This window comes from Orycteropus afer, unplaced genomic scaffold, assembly GCF_000298275.1.
Source record: "Orycteropus afer afer isolate SDZICR_OR568_19922 unplaced genomic scaffold, OryAfe1.0 scaffold00218, whole genome shotgun sequence".
Taxonomy (NCBI): domain Eukaryota; kingdom Metazoa; phylum Chordata; class Mammalia; order Tubulidentata; family Orycteropodidae; genus Orycteropus; species Orycteropus afer.
Genome location: NW_006921805.1, coordinates 3,458,078 through 3,477,738, shown reverse-complemented (window position 1 = coordinate 3,477,738; position 19,661 = coordinate 3,458,078). Strand labels below are relative to the sequence as shown.

Genomic DNA, 19,661 nt, shown 5'->3' with positions numbered 1-19,661 from the left:
CCCCATCTTCCTTCCGAGGAGTAGCTGGTGGGTTTGAACCACCAGCCTTCTGGTTAGCAGTCAAGTGCCTTAGGCACTATGCTACCAGAGCTCCCTCTGAATATGTATATTGTCATCTAATTTATGCTTTGTAAAAACCTTACTTTTGTGTGTATGTGTAAATGTCTATGTATGTGAAATGCCTTCCCCCTAAGTAGACATATCTGAAGGGGACACCCTTTGGAAAGGAATCAGGGTTGGGGCTGAAGGGAAACATGTAGCTCACGTTCAATACTTTATTTGTTTTAAATTTTTCACAATGCACATTAATTCTTGCATTTCTTATATAACTTTAAATTATCTCCCTCCTAAGTATCTATTCTCAGCCTGTGGTTTAACCTCTGGGGTATTCTTTCTTTCTTTTTAAATTTTTTTATTGTGATTTAGGTGCAGATTTACAAAGCAGATTCATTTTACATTCACCAGTTCATGCACATTTGATTTCACACCCCATTATAATCCTCAACCATAAAAACCTCTCTTCCCCTCCCCTCCCTGTGACTGCCCCTTCCCTGTACCCTTCTTGTCTCTGTGTTCCTGTCTGTCCAGCTTTCCGTGTATATGAATGCTGCCCCTTTGATGTCTCATGGCTGATTGATCTAAGGGGTGTATCTCCCTGGGGTAGGTGTTCTACTTGTAAGTGTTTCTACTATTGGACTGAGAGCCAATACATTGAAGTGTGTCCACTGCCAGGCCCAAAGGATGACCTGGAGCCATAGTCTCGGTGGTTCTACCAGTCTCTATTTGACCAGTAATTTGGTCATTTTTGTGTTTTTGAATTTTGTTGTCCATTTTTCCTCCCATTCTATCCAAGATCTCCAATTTTGATCCCTTTCTGAGTGGTTGGCAGTGGAAGCTGGGCATCATCTAGTTCTTCTGTTCTCAGGGTCATGAAGGCTGGGGTCTTCGTGGTCCACCATATCTTTGGACGAATTGTTTCCAAATGACTTTGATTTTGTTCACTCTTCTTTGCTCCAGATGATAGGAGACCAATAGTTACATCTTAAATGGCCACTTGAAAGATTTTAAGACCTCCCTCTGGGATAGTGTTAAGGCCAGGGTTTGTGCCTAGAACTATGCTTCCATCAATACTTTGGGATCCCCCATGTTTACATTCCTGCAGCCCATGTCTGGTAACTCCAGTGTCCCAGAGGTAGGTGAAATATTGGCATGTGGTGAGTCTTCCAACTCTCTTTCTCCTCCTAGTAAAGGCCTGTCTGTGCTCCATCTCACATCTCTTGTGGATTTTGTAGTCCTCTGGCCTTGGTATAGGTGTCTCTGGGTGATGCAAATGGTTAAGTACTTGACTACTAAGTGAAAAGTGGCAGTTCACACCCAACCAGAGGCACCTCAGAAGAAAGGCCTTTAGAAAGATCATTGTCTTGAAAATTATGAAAGCATACTACTCTGGTGAATAGCAACTGGGTCTTAAAAGCTTGCAGGTGGCCATCTAAGATGCAACAATTAGTCTGTCCTTGTCTGGAGCAAATAAGAAAGAAGAAAACCAAAGACACATGGAAACAATTAGTCCAAGGGACTAGTGGACTATGTGAACCTCAGCCTGCATGACCATGAGACTGGCAGAACTAGATGGTACCCAGCTACCACCTTCAACTACTTGGAAAGGGATCAGTGCAGGAGATCTTGGATAGAGTGGGAGAAAAATGTGGAACAAAACTCAGAATCATAAAAAAGACCAGGCTTACTGGTCTGATAGAGACTGGTGAAACCCTTGAGACTATGGCCCCTAATTACCTTTCAGGCCTGGAATTGAACTCATTCCTGTAGCTTCCAGCCAAACAATAGACAGGCATATAGAGTGAATGTTTACACCAGGTAGATACCCCAAAGAACACTCAATCATGGGAGATCAGAAGGGCAGTATTTGCACAGGAGATAGCTCAGGGGGCAGGAATGCATAGGAAAGAAGGACACAGGGAAGAGGTAACTACAGGAAGGAAGTGGGAAGAGAGCTGTTACACTGTGGGGATTGCAGTCAATGTCATGAAACAATGTGTATGAACTGCTTTGTGGAATATGAATTTGCTCATAAACTTTCACCTAAATCATAATAAAAATTTTTTAAAATATTTAAAATTAAAAATAAAGACACCACAAAGGAAAACACCTCTGTGGAGCACAATCCTACACTGACATGTATGGGGTTGCCACAAGGTGGAATCAGCTGAACAGCATCTGGTTTGGACTTGGTGTAATGGATCTGGGAGAAGAGAGTATTCTAGACTGGATAACCCTGTCAAGCAGAAGGCAAGAAAAAGTCTGATGCATTTGAGGAATAGTATGCCTAGATGGTTTTAGGCAAGGACACAGCAGTTCAAGATAGAGTGGAGAGGTTGGTAAAAGAACTGGCTATGCAGGGATGGGGAAGTTAAACCCACTGACTCATAGAGACCCTATAGGACAAGTAGAACTTCCTCATAGAGTTTCCAAGGTTGTAAATCTTTACAGAAGCAGACTGCCTCATCTTCATCCCATGAGGTGGCTGGTGGGTTTGAACTGCCCACCTTTTAGTTAGCAGCCCAGCACTTAACCACTGTACCATTAGGGCTCGTTTATAAGGAGGTTAAATTGAATTTTAAGGGGAAATGGGAAACTGTTGCAAAGTTTTCGGCTAAGAAGTGATGTGGCATTTTTTGAACATTTTCTGAAGGTCATTTTGGCTGCTAGTCTAGTAGGAGATTAGGGACCCCAAACTTGTGCTCTCTGTAAAGCACTCCCAGCCCCTGAGGGGAAGAGCACATTGTCTGTTTATAACAAGAAAGCTTAACAGAGCTAAAACCTGGTGTGCTGGGAGGAAACAAGATCTGGGAGACAATAGTGCATGGTAGTTAGACCCAGGGACTTTGTAGCCAGAATTCCAGAAGTTCCATGCCTAGGTATTTATCCAAGAGAAATGAAAACATGTAACTACACAAAAATACATATGCATGTCATGTCATACCCTCTAGGATGGCTATAATAATTTAAAAAAAAAAAACAGAAAATAGCAAGTGTTTACATGGATGTGGAGAAATTGGAAGCCTCATGCTTTGTAGCCAGAATTCCTGGGTTCAAATCTTGGCTCTACCACTTAATTGTCTTTGGAATATTAGAATCCATGCCATAGGGTTGTCAAGAGGACAAAATGAGATAATACAAAAAAATCACTTAGTCCAGTGCCCGGCACAGAGTAAGACCACGATGAGTATGAGCTGTGATTGTGATCACTATCTGTTCCACATGCCCGCTACACAGAGTGAGAATAGCATAGTTTCTTCACCTTGATGTCACACTGTTTCCAGTAAGTCAGCCCATAATCTTAACAAAATCATTGAGGACAATGTAATTTGCATATACCGTACAACCTATAGCTGTAGGGTCAATTCTAACACATGTGACCCTATCCCAGAAAACCATGCCTGTTGCTGTCAAGTCAATTCTGAGTCATAGTGACCCGATAGGACAGAATAGAACTTCCCCATATGGTTTCTAAGGGTGTAACAGTTCTTTCTCTACATCTTTCTCCAGCAGAGTGGCTGGTAGATTTGAACCACTGACCTTTCAGTTTACAACCAAGCACTTAACCACTGTACCACAAGGCCTCCTTCCCTGTACTCTACAACCCAGAAGTTCCATGCCTAGGTATTTGTCCAAGAGAAGTGAAAACATGTAACCACACAAAAATGTATATGCATGCCATGTCATACCCACTAGGATAGCTATAACAATTAAAAAAAAAAAGAAGAAGAAGAAGATAGCAAGTGTTCACACGGATGTGGAGAAATTGGAAGCCTCATGCTTTACTGGGGGGAATGTAAGATGGTGCATCCACTGTGGAAAACAGTTTTGATGGTTGCTCTCAAAAATTAAATAAGAAACCAGCAATTCCACTCCTGGCTATATGCCCAGCAGAGTTAAAAAAACGTTCACACACAAAACATTGTACGTGAATGTTCTTAGAAGCATTATATATAATAGCCAAAAAGTAGAAATAAACCAAATGTCCATCAGCTGACGAGTGGATAAATAAATTGTGGTTTATGCATACAATGAAATATTTTTCAGCAATAAAAAGGAATGAAGTACTATACAGACCACAGATGGATGAACCTTGAAAATGTTACACTAAGTGAAAGAAACCAGTCACAAAGACCACACATTGTATGGTTCCATTTATACGAAACATCCAGAATAGGGAAATGAATAGAGACAGAAAGTAGATCAGTGATTGCCCAGGGCTAGGGGAAGGGGTGTGATGGAGAGTGATTGCTAGTTGGTATGGGGTGATAAAAACATTCTGGAATTAGATAGTGGCGATGGTTGTATAAGTCGGTAACTATACTAAAAACCATTGAATTATATACTTGTAAGTGGTGAATTTTATGATATGTTGATTATATCTAAAATTTAAAAAAATAGATGTACACAAATGTTTAAGCAACTTTGTAGGTAAAAGCAAAAACTGGAAGTAACCCAAATGTCCATCAACAGGTGAATGGATCAAAAAATTGTGATATATTTATATCATGGATTACTGTTCAGCAGTAAACGGAATGAAATATTAGTATATGTAAAAATATGAGTGGATTTCAATGACATTCTCTGGGTGGTACAAATAGTTAAGTGCATGAGTAGCCAAAAGGTTGGCAGTTTGACCCCACCCAGGAGCACCTTGAAAGAAAGGCCTGGTGATCAGCATTCGAAGGGGCACAGCCTTGAAAACCCTATGGAGCATTTCTACTCTGGACTTATGGGATCACCATGAGTTAGAGTCAACTCAGTGGCAACCAACAACAACAAATTAAAAAGAGCTGAACACAAAGGTTTTCATATTGTATGAACTCATTTGTATGAAATTCTAAAAAAGGCACAACTGCCAGTGACAAAGTAGTTCACTGGTTTCTTGATGTGAGGTGGGCAGATGGATCCAAGATCAAGGGCAAGGAAGAAACAGTTTAGGGTGAAGGAGCTGTTCTATGCCTTGATTGTAGTGGTGAATACACGACTGTATACATTTACCAAAATTAATTAAGCTGTGCACTTAAAATCAGTGTTTTGTTGTGTATAAGTAATACCTTAATAAAATAAAGAAAAAGAAAAAAAAATCATATAGTAGCTTCTATCATATTCTACGATTCCAAAATGGTATTTTGTCAGAGTGTTCCTGTATATATTATCTCACTTAATCCTCAAAGCAATACTGTGGGGAGAGTATTAACATCCTCTTTTTTCAGATGAGGAAAGTGAAGAACAGAGAGGTTTGGTGCTTTGTGTCTCAGGTCATGGTGCAGCTGGGAACTCTCACTCATACACTTTTCTGTCTCTGCTCTTCCCCTACCTGCCACAGCAGATCCCAAGACCCATTCGACCCTGATGCAAACATCTTCACCACTTCTCTTGGAACCTACAGCTGTGATCATGAACTTTGCATAGGCTTCATATTCTGCACCTCAGGAAAAGAATAATAATAGCGAACACTGCTTTGTTGTTGTTGTTATGTGCCATTGAGTCGGACCCAACTCCTAGCGACCCCTCCTTGGGTTGCCAAGGCAGTATCACTACGGAAGTAGATTGCCCAACCTTTCTTTATTTCACATGTGTTAACTCATTTAATGCTCACAACAATCTTGAAGGAAGTTATTCTTTATTTCACAAATGAGGCACAACAAGGTTAAGTAATTTGCTCAAGGTCATACAGCTAGAATTATTATACTGATATATGTAGATCTCTTATAGATTACTAAGAAAAAGATAAAAACTACAGTAGCAAAATGTTGAAGAAATATAATTGGTCAATAAATATTCGAAACTGTCCTGGTATGTATAATAAATTATGTGGTCATCATAGCTATTATCAATACAGGTTTGACCTAGAAGGAAACTCCTTGGCACTCTACTCACCAGAAGAGGAGAACGTGTAAATGGTAGAACAGTTGCAGGTACTCTCATCTGCACTTCCACTTCAGCTTCTGCCTTGTTACCCCAAACCACTCTGGCAGCCGCCTAACCAGTCCTCCAGTCTCATTTCCTCAATCTATTCTCTACGCTGCAGATGATACTCTTTCTAAAGTGCCTAGAGGATCATGTTATTCCATGGTTTAAGCTCTTTCTTGGTTCCCCCATTCTTCTCTGATGAATTCCAGACTTCTTATCTGGCTTATAAAGCCAGGGGCAGATTATCCAATAAGCAAAGTAAGCATGGACTTACTTGTGCTTACTTATGAATCTGTATTTAACAGAAATTCACTACAGATTAGTAAGTAAACACAAGTAAGCCTGTGCTTACCTTGCTTACTGGGTACACCATCCCTGTCAGGGATCGTAAATTTGGAAAGAGGCTTTGATTCTGTAGAAAGGTGCTGTGGGGTTGGGAGAGAGACAGATGCCAACCATACCTAGAAGCAGAATCTTTGATGTGATGGAAAAATGTGAAAATTTTCACTACAGATTAGTAAATAAGCACAAGTAAGCCTGTGCTTACCTTGCTCATTGGGTAATATGACACTTTATAAGGCCTTTCATCAACTGACACCTGCTCCAGCCTCATTGCTTGCTAGTCCCTTTCCTCCTCCTTGTACTCTATGCTTCCATCACACTGAATGATTGCCATTCCCCCAATGAGAGAGGCTCAGATAGCAAGCACATTTTAAAGCCACAGTAAGCAAATTCGTCTGATGCTGAGACACAAATAGGCAAATGCATCAATACAGAAGACTAAAAGCATCAAACATATATATGTACAGTAAAACCTGTGAAAGCTGGAACCTGTATAAGGCAGAAACCTGTCAGAGAAGAAAAACTCAAATATTTTCCACTAACAGAAATTGAAAGAAAAGGGTAAGACTGCAACCTGTGACAGGTGGAAAACTCATGAGACCCAGAAAAACAAGGCAGTCCTGTGGAGGTCAGCTTTCCCAGGTTTCAATGTGTGTAGTAAGAGGAAGGTGAATCTTCAAATCAGTAGGAAGAGGATGAAAGCAGTGACGGTCAACACTCGGTTAATTCATTGAGAATTTGGGAAAATAAAATAAAGGATTATTATACTGATATATGTAGATCTCTTCTAGATTACTAGATTAGTGTAAAATTGTCTTAAGTTTACAAAGAATGAGAATACCCAGTGTTCTGAGGAGAAATTGTCAAACGTATCTATCATGGGTAGTAAATTTGTAATGACTCATTCAATTTGGCTGAGTTTATCAGAAGCTTAAAAAATATGCATTCCCCTTCATCATCATTCACACTTTGAGGATTTATTCTAGAGAAATTAGTGTGCATAAGTACAAAGATATGTTACAAAGATGTTCATTACTTAGGGAACAAATGGAAACAGAGGTAATATCCAACAATAAGGAGTCCATTATGATAAAACCATACAATGCAATCATGGATAGTCACTTACAAATAAATACAAGTAATACAAATATTTGTTTATGGGGAAAATGTCACAATAAAATGTTGAATTAAAAAGCTACAGAACAGTTTATTTCGTAGTGTGGCATAATACTCTGTGTCTGTGTGTATGTGTAAAACTGAAGGCTAAAAACCATATTAACAATGGTTATTATTGTTGAGATTATAGGAGAATTTTTATTTTTTTTCTCCCTGCAGTGTTTTTCCCTATGAGTTTTTCAAGTTTTCTGACTTGAGTAAGAGTTATTTATACGGAAATTTAAAAAACTTTTTATTATGAAAACTTTCAAACACAGCAATAGGGAGACTAGTATAATAAATCCCCATGTACCCATCACCAATCATTATCAATATTTTGCCAATTTAACGTCATGTATTTTTCCCCACATTTTTCTCCTCTTGGACTATTCTAAAGCAAATCTTGGACACTATATCATTTCATTTTAGAAAATATTTTCAATAGTTTTTTAGGAGAGGAAGCTCAGGAACTGTTACTATGCAGATTTTCATGTTGTAATTGATTTCACTTTATTCATTGGTAACAGTTTATTCATTGACACAAGGTATCTTTGCACATGAACCAGCCTACTAGTACCAGCTGCCTTTGATTATAGTAGATTTTGACTCATGGTGACCTTGGTGCAAAATGGAATGCACTCAGCTGCTAACCAAAAGTTGTAAGTTTAAGTCCACCAGAGATGCTTCAGAAGCCTGGCAATCTACTTCCAGAAAATCAGCCATTGAGAACCCTATGGAGCATAGTTCTACTCTGACACTCATGGGGCCACTATGAACTAGCATATTCCTTGCAAATACTGTAATGCTTCCAGGGTAGAAAGCCTGCAAGCTGAAAACCACTGCCTTAAGGTATGGAACCCTGTCAAATGCATATCCCCTTGGGAGAGGTTGTGAATAATTTTCAGTCATTTTTATCTCATGCTGAATAATTTTCAGATTTTATGTTTTTAAATTTATTTCATTGAGGCATAATTTATATCAAATGTTTACACTTGTGCAATCAAAACTCTCATTAAGATCTAGAACATTTCCTTCACCCCAGAAAGTTCCCTAGAGTCTTTTTGTGTTAATCTTCAGCCTCTCTTGACCAGAGCAGGAAGCAATCTCTGTTCTGATTCCTATCATCATAATTAGTTTTGCCTGTTATTCAGAGTAGCCTTTTTTTTTTTTTTTTTTAATCTAGAGCAATGGTTTTCCATGGCCCCTGGATTAGCATCATCAGCATCACCTGAAAACTTATTAGAAATGCAAATTCTTAGGCACCAACCCAGATCTACTAAGTCACAAACTCCAAAACAATGGCAGTCTGTGTTTTTATAATCCCTCCGTTGATTCTGATGTACACTGAAGTTTGAGAACTATTGATAGAGTTTGAGCGCCAACAGTAGAGTTGGGCAGAATGGAGAGGGCAATGCCGGCTTGTATTGCGTGCAGTGAGGTAGGAAGGAACTGGGCAGGAGGGAACTGTAGACAGCTTTTTCACATAGCTTTGTTGTTGCTAGCTGCTGTCTGTTGAGTTGGCCCTCTGACTCATGGCCAGCCCATGTGCAATGGAATGAAATGCTTCCTGATCCTGTGACATCCTCATGATCAGGATCACCATTTTCATTGGCTGGTTGTGGGAGTACATCATCAGATATACTTTTTTCCTGGTTTGCCTTCATCAGAAAGCACCGATATTATGGATTGAATTGTGTCCCCCCAAAATATGTGTCAGCTTGGCTAGGCCGTGATTTTCAGTATTATGTAATCATCCTTCATTTTGTGATGTGATGTAATTATCACACATATGGTAAATCCTAACCTCTGTGATATTAATGAAGCAGAATTAGAGGCAGTTGTGTTGACGAGGCAGGGTACAGTCTGTACGATTATATTGTATTTTGAGTCAATTTCTTTTGAGGTATAAATTAAGCAAAGAGAGATCAGAGGGACCTGACTACCACTAGGAAAACAAAGCCAGGAGCAGAGTGTGTCCTTTGGACCCAGGGTCCCTGCACTGAGAACTTCCTAGACCCAGGGTGTTCCTAGACATGGTAGGTACATGGAGATCACCAAGGAACACCAAGCCCACAGATGTTGAAAGGAGACAAGGACCCTCCCGTAGAGCCAACAGAGAGGGAAGCCTTCCCCTAGAGCTGGTACCCTGAACTTGGACTTACGGCCTCCCAAACTATGAGAAGATACACTTCTGTTTGTTAAAGCCATCCACTTGTGCTATTTCTGCTATAGCAGCACTAGAGAACTAAGACAGCCCCTGAAACCAGTTCAGCATCTTAGCTGACAGATGTGTGGTGGCTGTGCTTAGTGTGCATTAGCTGGGAACCCAGGTCTCCTTCATGGAAAATGAGAATTCTACCACTGAGCTACCAATGTCCCTCACATAGTTCAGGTAACACCAAAAGCAAGAGGGAAAGGTCAAGCACTTGTGTCAGAATTTTCATATCTTTGGTTTGTAAAATAAAAATGCGAGTTTGCGGGCTCTTCTTTAGAATTTCAAAGATTATGATGGAAGTCTTTTCTCAAAATAAAAGCATCACATTTCATATGAGTTCCCAACCCTTTGTGGAAACTGCTCTGACTGGCAGGTGTGTGTGCCTTTTTAAATTGAAAAATGAATCATTGTTTATTAATAAGTATTTGTTTATTAGATAAGTCCTTTGATAAAATCTTTCCTTGGAAGGAAAAATAATAGAAATTGCTCTTGATGTTGAAACATAGCTCTAATGTCTGAGAAATCCACAAACCACATTCCCTGCCTGTAGATTAACTGAGAAGTAGCAGTAAACACTGCCCAAATGGGAGTTGCCTGGGAGACGAGAATGTCCAGGTATGTAGCCAGCTGCTTTCCATACCTTCCTTGTGAGGTTCAAGATGGGAAGCTTGTTGAAAGGAACTAATTCAGGTTGCACCTGGATATGAGTGGTGTTTTTGGCACGCTGTTGGTGGAGTTAACACATAGAACTGTTGTTCTGGAGCTTCTGAAAACATACCAGCTAAGAAACAGTATGTTTCCTGTCTTGAACATTTGTGGGAATTCCAGAAATATGTGGTACATGTTCGCAGACCCTCAGGAGCATTATTGTGGCTTTCCTGAGCCATATTCTAGCCCATGTCTTCCTGGAAATTAATTTCAAGGGAGATGATCCCATGAGTCTGGTTGGGTGTGAATTTGGCCTGGTGTTCTGCTTTAGCCACTCATATACCAGTTACTCAGCTCCTGGATTTTCCTTCCAAGGAGCTGGTATTGTATTTGGGAAGTAGATATACATGAGAATGAAAGTATTGTCAGGCTGCCTAGCTTGGAAGGTGAGTGAGTGAGTGATGAAGAGCCTCTAGTTTTCTGGAACTAGATCATTGTAGGAGGAGCAAAGACTGGGTCATCCAATGTGAGTGTGGGCAGCTGACGATGGTGGCGAGAGAGGCTGAGGCTTTTGCTACTGAGATGCCAGTGGAATTCAGTCTAGCCTGATTTGACTGAGGCTGAGGACTTCGGGCAGTTCTTCACAGGATGCTCTCCTTAGACCAAGCGAACTCGAGGGTGATGGCCCCCTGCTGAGTGGGATGCCCCTGGATGTGTGGCAGCTTTTAGGATGTCTGCCTGTCCCTACTTGCCATGAAATAAGTACTCGTTCTCCTAGGGTCCACAGTCAAGGTGGTTTGGGTTCACATGTGGCCCTATGTGATGTCTTCCTGAAATACAATCCACACTATTATTTGAAAGTCTCTCTCCTGTTAAATAATGCATCTAGCAGTGACCGTGTTGAAGACAGCACTGCCAAAACTACAAGCTGTCAGGCCCGTCAAGATGGTTTAAAGCACAAGTTTTTTCTATATTCATGTTTTCTCAGCATGTCTTCTTTTAAGCCATATGTAGTTTGCTTATATACTTTGACTCTATGATGACTTAATGAAAGCAGTATGTGAAATTAGAAGAGGAAATGTGAACTAAAACTTACTAACTTTGAAAAACAAAATGACTGCATCCCATTGATTTCAGTGGTTCTACTACTAGAAATTTATCCAAAGAAAATAGGTACAAAGATGTCCATATGAGGATGTTCATTGTACTCTGTTTGTCATAGTGAAAAATTGGACTCAGCACAACTGTTTAATGATTAAATAATGTAAAATAGATTATAGTACTAATGTTGGAAGTGTTCCAAGGTATTTTTTTAGGAAAGGTTTGTTTTTATATATATATGTATATATATATGCATTTGACTGCTAATCAGAAAGCTGGCAGTTCAAACCCACCAGCCACTCCTTAGAAGGAAGGCTGGGCAATCTAATTCTGTAGTGATACCCCTTCAGAAACCCAAGGAGGGGTCGCTATGAGTCGGATCCAACTCGAGGACAGTGAGTTTTGTTTTTTGGTTTCATATGCATATATATATATATATATCTCCTGTTGCCATTGAGTCCATTCTGACCCATGGTGATGCCATGTGTTACAGAGTAGAACTGTTCCTTAGGGTTTTCTTGGCTGTAAACTTCACAGAAGCATGTTTTATATGTGTATGTGTGTATGCATGTATGTATGTGCATTTATACATGTATACACACACATGTACCTGCATTTATGTGAAGATACCAGACTGTTAATCATGGTCACCTTTGGGGTTGGGAATAAGAGAGACATCTCTTCTGTACTGTATAAGATGTATAACATCTTAGCTTTTGACAAAGAGCATTTATTCATTTATCTAAAAATTAGCTTATTGTTAGGGATGTATCTTGGTGTCCTCCTTTCATATAGACATTAGAAGGCAAGATTATTTGGCAACTTTAAAATACAAAGTTATAGCACTTTGAAACACACCTATTCACCCAACAAATATTGGGTGCCTTATCTATGCCAGACGTTCGGCCAGGCCTGGGGATGCTACAGTGAATAAGAACTGTGAACAAGAAGCAGCCCCTATCTCAGATATGCACAGTCTACACACAGAGATCAAGCAGTCACTCACATTACCAGTTCAGGGCACTGGTGGTTCCCACAGAAACTGTGTGCTATTTTTATAAGTTTGTTTTTTTCACAGGCTGGAGGTTCCATATAGTTTGGGAAACCTGACTGTGATTCCTTCTCCTCAGACAAGTCCTGTGGAGACCCGCCTTCATTCCCACACACCATCCTGCAGGGACGCACCGGCTTGGAAATGGGGGATGAACTGCTATACGTGTGTGCCCCGGGCCACGTCACGGGCCAGCGTGAGACTGCCTTCACCTTATTGTGCAATAGCTGTGGGGAGTGGTATGGCCTGGTGCAGGCCTGCGGGAAAGGTAAGCCACCCCTGAGGACTGGGCCACCTCCCGGTGCCCTCACTCTGCAGGTAGAGCCGCTCCACTGGTGTGGCTATATATGGTGGGTTCTTCTCCACCAGGTTTCCTTTGAAAAGAGAGTTTCAGACGTTCTTCCCAACTTCTAAATGTGGTAACATCTCCACTTTGGTGTTCCTACACAATTGCAAACATAGTATATCCACAATTGAACTTTTCATCTTTTGTATTATGGGTAATGTTGTTGTTATGTGCCGTCGAGTCGGCCCCGACTCATAGCGACCCCTCCTTGGGTTTCCGAGGCAGTATCACTACGGAAGTAGGATTGCCCAACCTTCCTTCCGAGGAGTGGCTGGTGGGTTTGAACCGCCAGCCGTCTGGTTAGCAGGCAAGTGTCTTAGCCACTATGCTAACAAAACTCTCTAAGAACAGATTTGATCTTGGGTTATCTTTCCAGCTCTGTTTCACTGGAAATCTGAGAAAGATGGAATATTACCCATAATACTTGGTGACACTGTATATGGTAAAAATGACCCCTGGTGTGTAATCTGGACTGGGAGGACTGTAAATGAATTCTAAACACCTGATCAGATGCCCAGCTTTGGACTTCCCTGCATGTGGGGATTCTTGTGACTGGCCATGACGCTGGTGGGGACCTGGAAACTATGTGTATGGGTTGTTACAAGAGCTGCTGGTTCTTGTAGAGCATGAGGCTTCTAACTCAGGATGGATGGACACCCATCCATGTGAGTCCAACTCCCTTGTATCTGAGCAGTCATCTGGGAGCAGAGTTGGGGTTGGAGGGAAGCACAGAGAATAACTGCACAGGGCCATTTCTAGGACTACTCCCTCCGAAGAGTGTCACTGCTGCTGCCCTGCTGCTTTGCTGTGTTTCCTGGTTTCCACAGATGTGCCTGTGGTAGTCATATGAATCTACATAGCTAGTTGAGACTAAAAAGACTCCTGGGGAACTTTGAGCTCCTGAAACCTGATCTGATTCCCCTAGATATCCCCTTTCTATTGTCATCATATTCCTAAGGGTCCTAGGTATCTGCTGCTCCTCCCTACCCAGCCCATTGAGAATTTTCCCAGCACCAGAACCTACTGTCTCCAGCTACAGCCAGGCCTACTTCCTACCCCTCATCGCAGAGGAAAGTGCCTAGCTGAGGATTCTGGTTCCTGATTTAAACACCTCAGGTCCTGTGCCTGACAGTGAGCTAATCCCTAATCTCATGGGGCTCCTCTCACCCCAACTTCTTCAGCAACCCCTCATTCACCTCCCACAACATCTGGGTACCAAGCAGAAGCTGGCTCTGTAGATGGAAATGACTCCAGCACCACAATGTTACTGAATTGATAGGAGAGTCTGTCCCTGAAACAACCTGCAGATCCCATGAGGGAACTGTGATGAGAGCTAGGGCTCTGTTGTATATGTGAGATTCATCCACGTTGTGACTGGAAGCTGTGCTTTGTTCTTCTCCACTGCTGTTTACTCCCGTAGTGTAAACACACCATCATTTATTTATCCTGTCAACTGTTGGTGGACATTTGGCTTATTTTCATTATATGGCTCTCACACTTTACACTACTATGATTGTTCTCATTCATGTCACTTGATACGTGAATACATTTCTGCTGGTCCCCAGGAGTGAAATTGATGCTCATGGGGCATGTGTATGTTCAGCTTTAGTAAATGCCACCACAGAGCTTTCTAAAGTATTTTGGCCAGTTTATTCTCCCACTGCCTAGACGACCACCAGTCATCTGTCAGTTTGTCATATTGTAGTGGCATGCATGTTGCTATGATGCTTTAAGCTTTGCTACTGTTATTTCAAATACTGGCATGGCCACCCATGGTGGACAGGTTTCAACAGAGCTTCCAGACTAAAACAGACTAGGTAGAAAGACCTGACAGTCTACTTTTGCGGGAATTGGCCAGTGAAACATTATGGATAGCAGTGCAACATTGTCTGATATACTACTGCAGATGAGCCCTTCATATTGGAAGGCACTCAAAATATGATTAGGGAAGAGCTGCCTTCTCGAAGTAGAATCAGCCTTAATGATGTGGATTGAGTAAAGCTTTTGGGACCATCATTTACTGATATGGCATGACTCAGAATGAGAAGAAACAGATGCATATAATCCATTACTAATCAGAACCTGGAATGTACGAAGTATGAATCTTTTTGTCAAAAATGAAATGGAATACATAAAGATATCCTAGGCATAAATCAGCTGAGATGGACTGGTATTGCCCATTTTGAATTAGATAGTCACATGGTCTATTATGCTGGGAATGACAAATTGAGGAGGAATGGTGTTGTATTCTTGTCAAAAAGAATTATTTCAAGATCTGTCCTGGCGAAAACAAGGCCAGGGGATGACTGTCGGACAGCCCATCCACTGCTCATATGCAAGTTCAAGTTGAAGATGAAGGGAGTACGTCAGGGTTGTAGCCTTTCACCCTACTTGTTCAATCTGCATGCCAAGCAAATAATCTGAGAAGCTGGACTATATGAAGAGGAATGCAGCATCAGGATCGGAGGAAGACTCATTAACAACCTGTGATAGGTAGACAACACAACCTTCTTGCTGAAAGTGAAAAGGGCTTGAAGCCCTTACTGATGAAAGTTAAAGACTACAGTCTGAAATATGAATTACACCTCAACATAAAGAAAATGAAAACCCTGACAACTGGACCAATAGGCAACATCATGATAAATGGAGAAAAGACTGAAGTTGTCAGGTTCCATATTCCTTGGGTCCACAATCAACACCAATGGAAGCAGCAGTCAAATCAATTGATATATTGCATGGGGCAAATCTGCTGCAAAAGACTTCTTTAAAGTGCTGAAGAGCAAAGACATCTCTTTGAAGACTAAGGTGTGCCTAACCCAAGCCTCATATGCATGTGAAAGCTGGACAGTGAATAAGGACTGAAGAACTGTTGATACTTTTGGTTTGTGGTGTGGGCAAAGACTATTGAAAGTACCATGGACTGCCAGAAGAACTAACAGATCTGTCCTGGAAGAAGTGCAGCCAGAATGCTCCTTGGAAATGAGTGTGGCAAGACTTTGTCTCATGTACTTTGGACATGTTATCAGGAGAGACCAGTCCTTGGAGAAAGACCTGCTTGGTAAAGTAGTGGATCAGCAAAAAAAGAAGACCCTCAATGAGATGGATTGACATAGCATCTTTAACAGTGGGCTCAAACATAGCTACAGTTGTGAGGATGGCACAGGACCGGGCAGTGTTTTGTTCTGCTGTACATAGGGCGGCTTTGAGTTGGAGCCAACTCAGTAGCACCTAACAACATACCTGTGGTGATTTGTTGCAATTGATGAACCGATATTGATACATTATTCCTACCTAAAATCCACAGTTTATATTAGACTTCACTCTTTGTGTTGCACAGTTCTATGGGTTTTGACAAATGGAGCTCTGGTGGCGTAGTGATTAAGGCACTTGACTGCTAATCAGAATGTCACTGGTTCAAACCCACCATCTGCTTCACAGAAGGAAGACTGGGGAGATCTACTTCTGGAAAGATTTATAGGCTCAGAAACCCAATGGGGGTTGCTATGAGTTGAAAACAACTCAATGGCTGTGACGTTTGTTTTGTTTTTTATAGTGTCATGTATCCACCATTATAATATCACACATAGGAGAGTTTTACTGCCCTGAAAATATCCTGTACTGTACATATTCTTTCTTCCCTCTTTCTATTATAACATTTTGGTAGAGTAATTTTATGTCTATTTAACATAACAAAATTTAGAATGTATTTATTTGCTCTTTAATTTTTATTTTAACTCATTTTAATTGCATTTTGCTAAATGTACTCCTCGGAAGGAAGATGGGGCAATCTACTTCCATAGTGATACTGCCTCGGAAACCCAAGGAAGGGTCTCTATGAGTCGGGTCCAAATGAACAAATGTTCTGGTTGCCTAGTGCCACTCTGGCAAGAATATACCACAAAAGGGATGACTTTAACAAATAGGAGTTTATCCTTACAATTTGGAGGCTTTGAGTCCAAGTTCAAAGTGCCAGGCTCTAGGACCTGGGTGAAAGCCCCTCAGCCTTGGGTTGCAGCTCTGCCTCCTGCTCCCGGCCCACTGAAGCTGGAGGCTTTTCTTCACTCAGCTGCTGGCTGCTGAGGCTGACAAACCCAAGGTTGACAAGTAAAAAGGTATGGTCCCAATGTTACCAAACCACACGGCAGACCATTAATTCAAGTCCATTGTAAGTCCCAAGGTTGGCAGAGCATGGCAGGCTGCTGAACAATGACACAGCTACACGCAAGGTTCAAGCGTGACATAGACTAGAGACCATTTCCAAAGCTGTTGCTTATATACGGGAAGCAGATCACATCCCTAAAGCAACTACTCAGCTGCTCCAATACATTCCACCATGGAGTTAATTACCAATCTTACTATGGGGAATAACTACATCCAGCTGCCCAGCCACTCAACCAGGCCCAGCCAAGTTGACACACAAACTGAATTACCATACTAAATAAAATACCAGTGTGCCAATTACTTGGAATTTTTTTTTTTTTTAATGATCCGCAGAAAGTCTGAGAAATACTGGAATAGATAACAAGAAAACAACAGAAATCTATTCATTAAAAGACACTCCAAGAGTAAAATAAATAAATAAATAAACAATAGAATGGGAGAAAATATTTGCAGCACAATGATTAAGGAAGTTTTATGTAATAGATCATAAAATCTGTAAAGAATCAATTAAAATCAATTAGAAAACTGCACAGAAACTTGGACACTTCATGTGAGAAAATTCTAATGCCCAATGAATATGTGACAAGTGTTCAACCTCATTATCTTCAGAAAAATGAGTATTACAACTACACAAAAAACACAGAGTCACAAATTGGTAAAAATTAGAAAGTTTCATAATTCTAAGGTTGGTGAGGATGCTGCACAATAGGAGCTCTCTTGTTTAGATGCTGTCAAATCTGTTTCAACTCATAGCGACGCCATGTACAACACAACAGAACATTGCCTGGTGCTGTCCCACCCTCCTAGCCATTGCCACATTTGAGCCCATTGCTGCAGCCACTATGGGCAGGTATGTAAGATGCTAATAACAAGAGTATCAGAAAGTTTCATACATTGCTGTGAGAGGGTAAATCTGGAAAACAATTTGGCAGCATTTTGTAAGGTTGAAGTTATGCAGAACGGATTGACCAGCAGTTCTACTCCCAAATATGTATACTATAAAATGTGTGCTGTGTGCATCAGGATGTGTATATAAGAATGTTCATGGTGCCTTGATTGTGGTTGCCCCAAACTGGAAACAACCCAAAAGTCCAGAAAGAATTTATAAATTGTAATGTATTGATTCAGTAGAATGCCATGCAAAAACACCAACAAAAATGAATGGTGGAAGTGATTGAAGTGTTCAGCTGCAAACCATAAGATCAGCGGTTTGAACCCACCAGCCATTCTGCAGGAGAAAGACGTGGCAGTATGCTTCCATAAAGATTTACACCCTTGCAAATCTAGAGAGAGGTGTCATAAGAAGGCTAAATTTTAAAGGAAGTACTTTCAGGTTTCTATAAGTTGCAAACCATATGGGGCAGTTCTGTTCTGTCCTGTTGGGTCTCTATGAGTCAGGATCAACTTGATGGCAGTGGGTTTTTTGGTTAGAGAGAACATTAAGGGTATATTGAGTGAAAGAAGCAGACACTAGAAGTCATACTATGTGATTCTATAAAGTTCAAAAACATTCAAGTAAGGTGGTAAAACTGTTAAAAGCCAGGGAGTGAAACCCACAAAAGTCAGGATCATGGTTACTTCTGGATTGGACAGTGGTAGTCTTGTTTGGGCATAGGCATACAAGGGGCTGCTGGGAGGTGGACATGTTCTTTCTTAGTATTTGTAGTGGTTACACTAATATTTGTTTCACAACAGTCCACAAAATGTTTCTTTATGCTTTGGGCATTTTTCACTATGTTTCTTATATTCTACAATTTAAAAAAAAATAAGTGAGAATGAGATGGAAGTAAGTGGAAACTATAAGCATAGACAGTGTTTTTAAGGAGATATGCTGTAAAGGACAGCAGGGCAATGAGGTGGTAGCAAGAGGGAGTCTTCTCCTCCTGGCCTTTTCTGTGGTCCTACAGTTGAGGCAACTTCTGCTGTGGTCCTTTCCTCTGATGCTCTTGCTTTGTGGTAGGCAGGAATTACTAGCCAATTCTGATCATTGACCTGCCCCCAGAAAATCAGCACTAAGGCCTGAGCTTCCTGACCATGGAATGTGTCAACCCTGAGATGGTTAATGAGCTGGCCTCATTTCTAATGAGGTGCTGAAGTTGCACCGTCCCATGAACCACACCCGCCAGCCAAATGGGTTATTTACTGGCCCCAGTAGAATGAGAACTAAATGCAGGTTTTGTGTGTCTGAAATTGTGTTTATTTTCTCACTGCAATGCAGAGTTGTTAGTGCTTTCAGCTGCTGGGCAGGAATCCTGCTTTCTACACTTGGCTGAGTGTACTGACTGTTATGTTAAAGTTTTCATTACTCTGTAGATTTAGCATTTACAGTTATCTGTAAGTAAGTAAGAAGTTAAGTAAGAAGTGTGTGTATGTTACACAATATCACCAGGTATTTCACTCTATTTTTCACATTTATTTTTCCAATAAACATCTTCCCCCTCCCCCAATTTTGGGAACTGCTTCAGAGTAGAGAAAAGTCATCTTGAGGGAGTAGATCAGAAAAGTCATCTTGGAGTCAGACCCATCTTGGTTTGGAGAAAAACCCTTGAATAACAGCTCTTCCATGTATTAACTGATTGGAAGTTGTCAAAAAGGAAATGGAACGCATAAAGATTGATATCCTCAGCATTAGTGAGCTGAAATGGACTGGTTTTGGCCCTTTTGAATCA

General features: G+C 41.0%; 1 protein-coding gene across 1 annotated transcript in view; it reads left to right on the top strand.

Annotated features, from left to right (window-relative positions):
- The window catches only part of SUSD5 (sushi domain containing 5), a 134,706-nt gene that overhangs the window by 52,227 nt on the left and 62,818 nt on the right, over positions 1-19,661 (top strand). Inside the window, exon 4 of the mRNA XM_007948668.2 lies at positions 12,565-12,753. Within this exon, the coding sequence (XP_007946859.2) occupies positions 12,565-12,753 (189 nt within the window). The remainder of the gene's footprint in view (positions 1-12,564; positions 12,754-19,661) is intronic.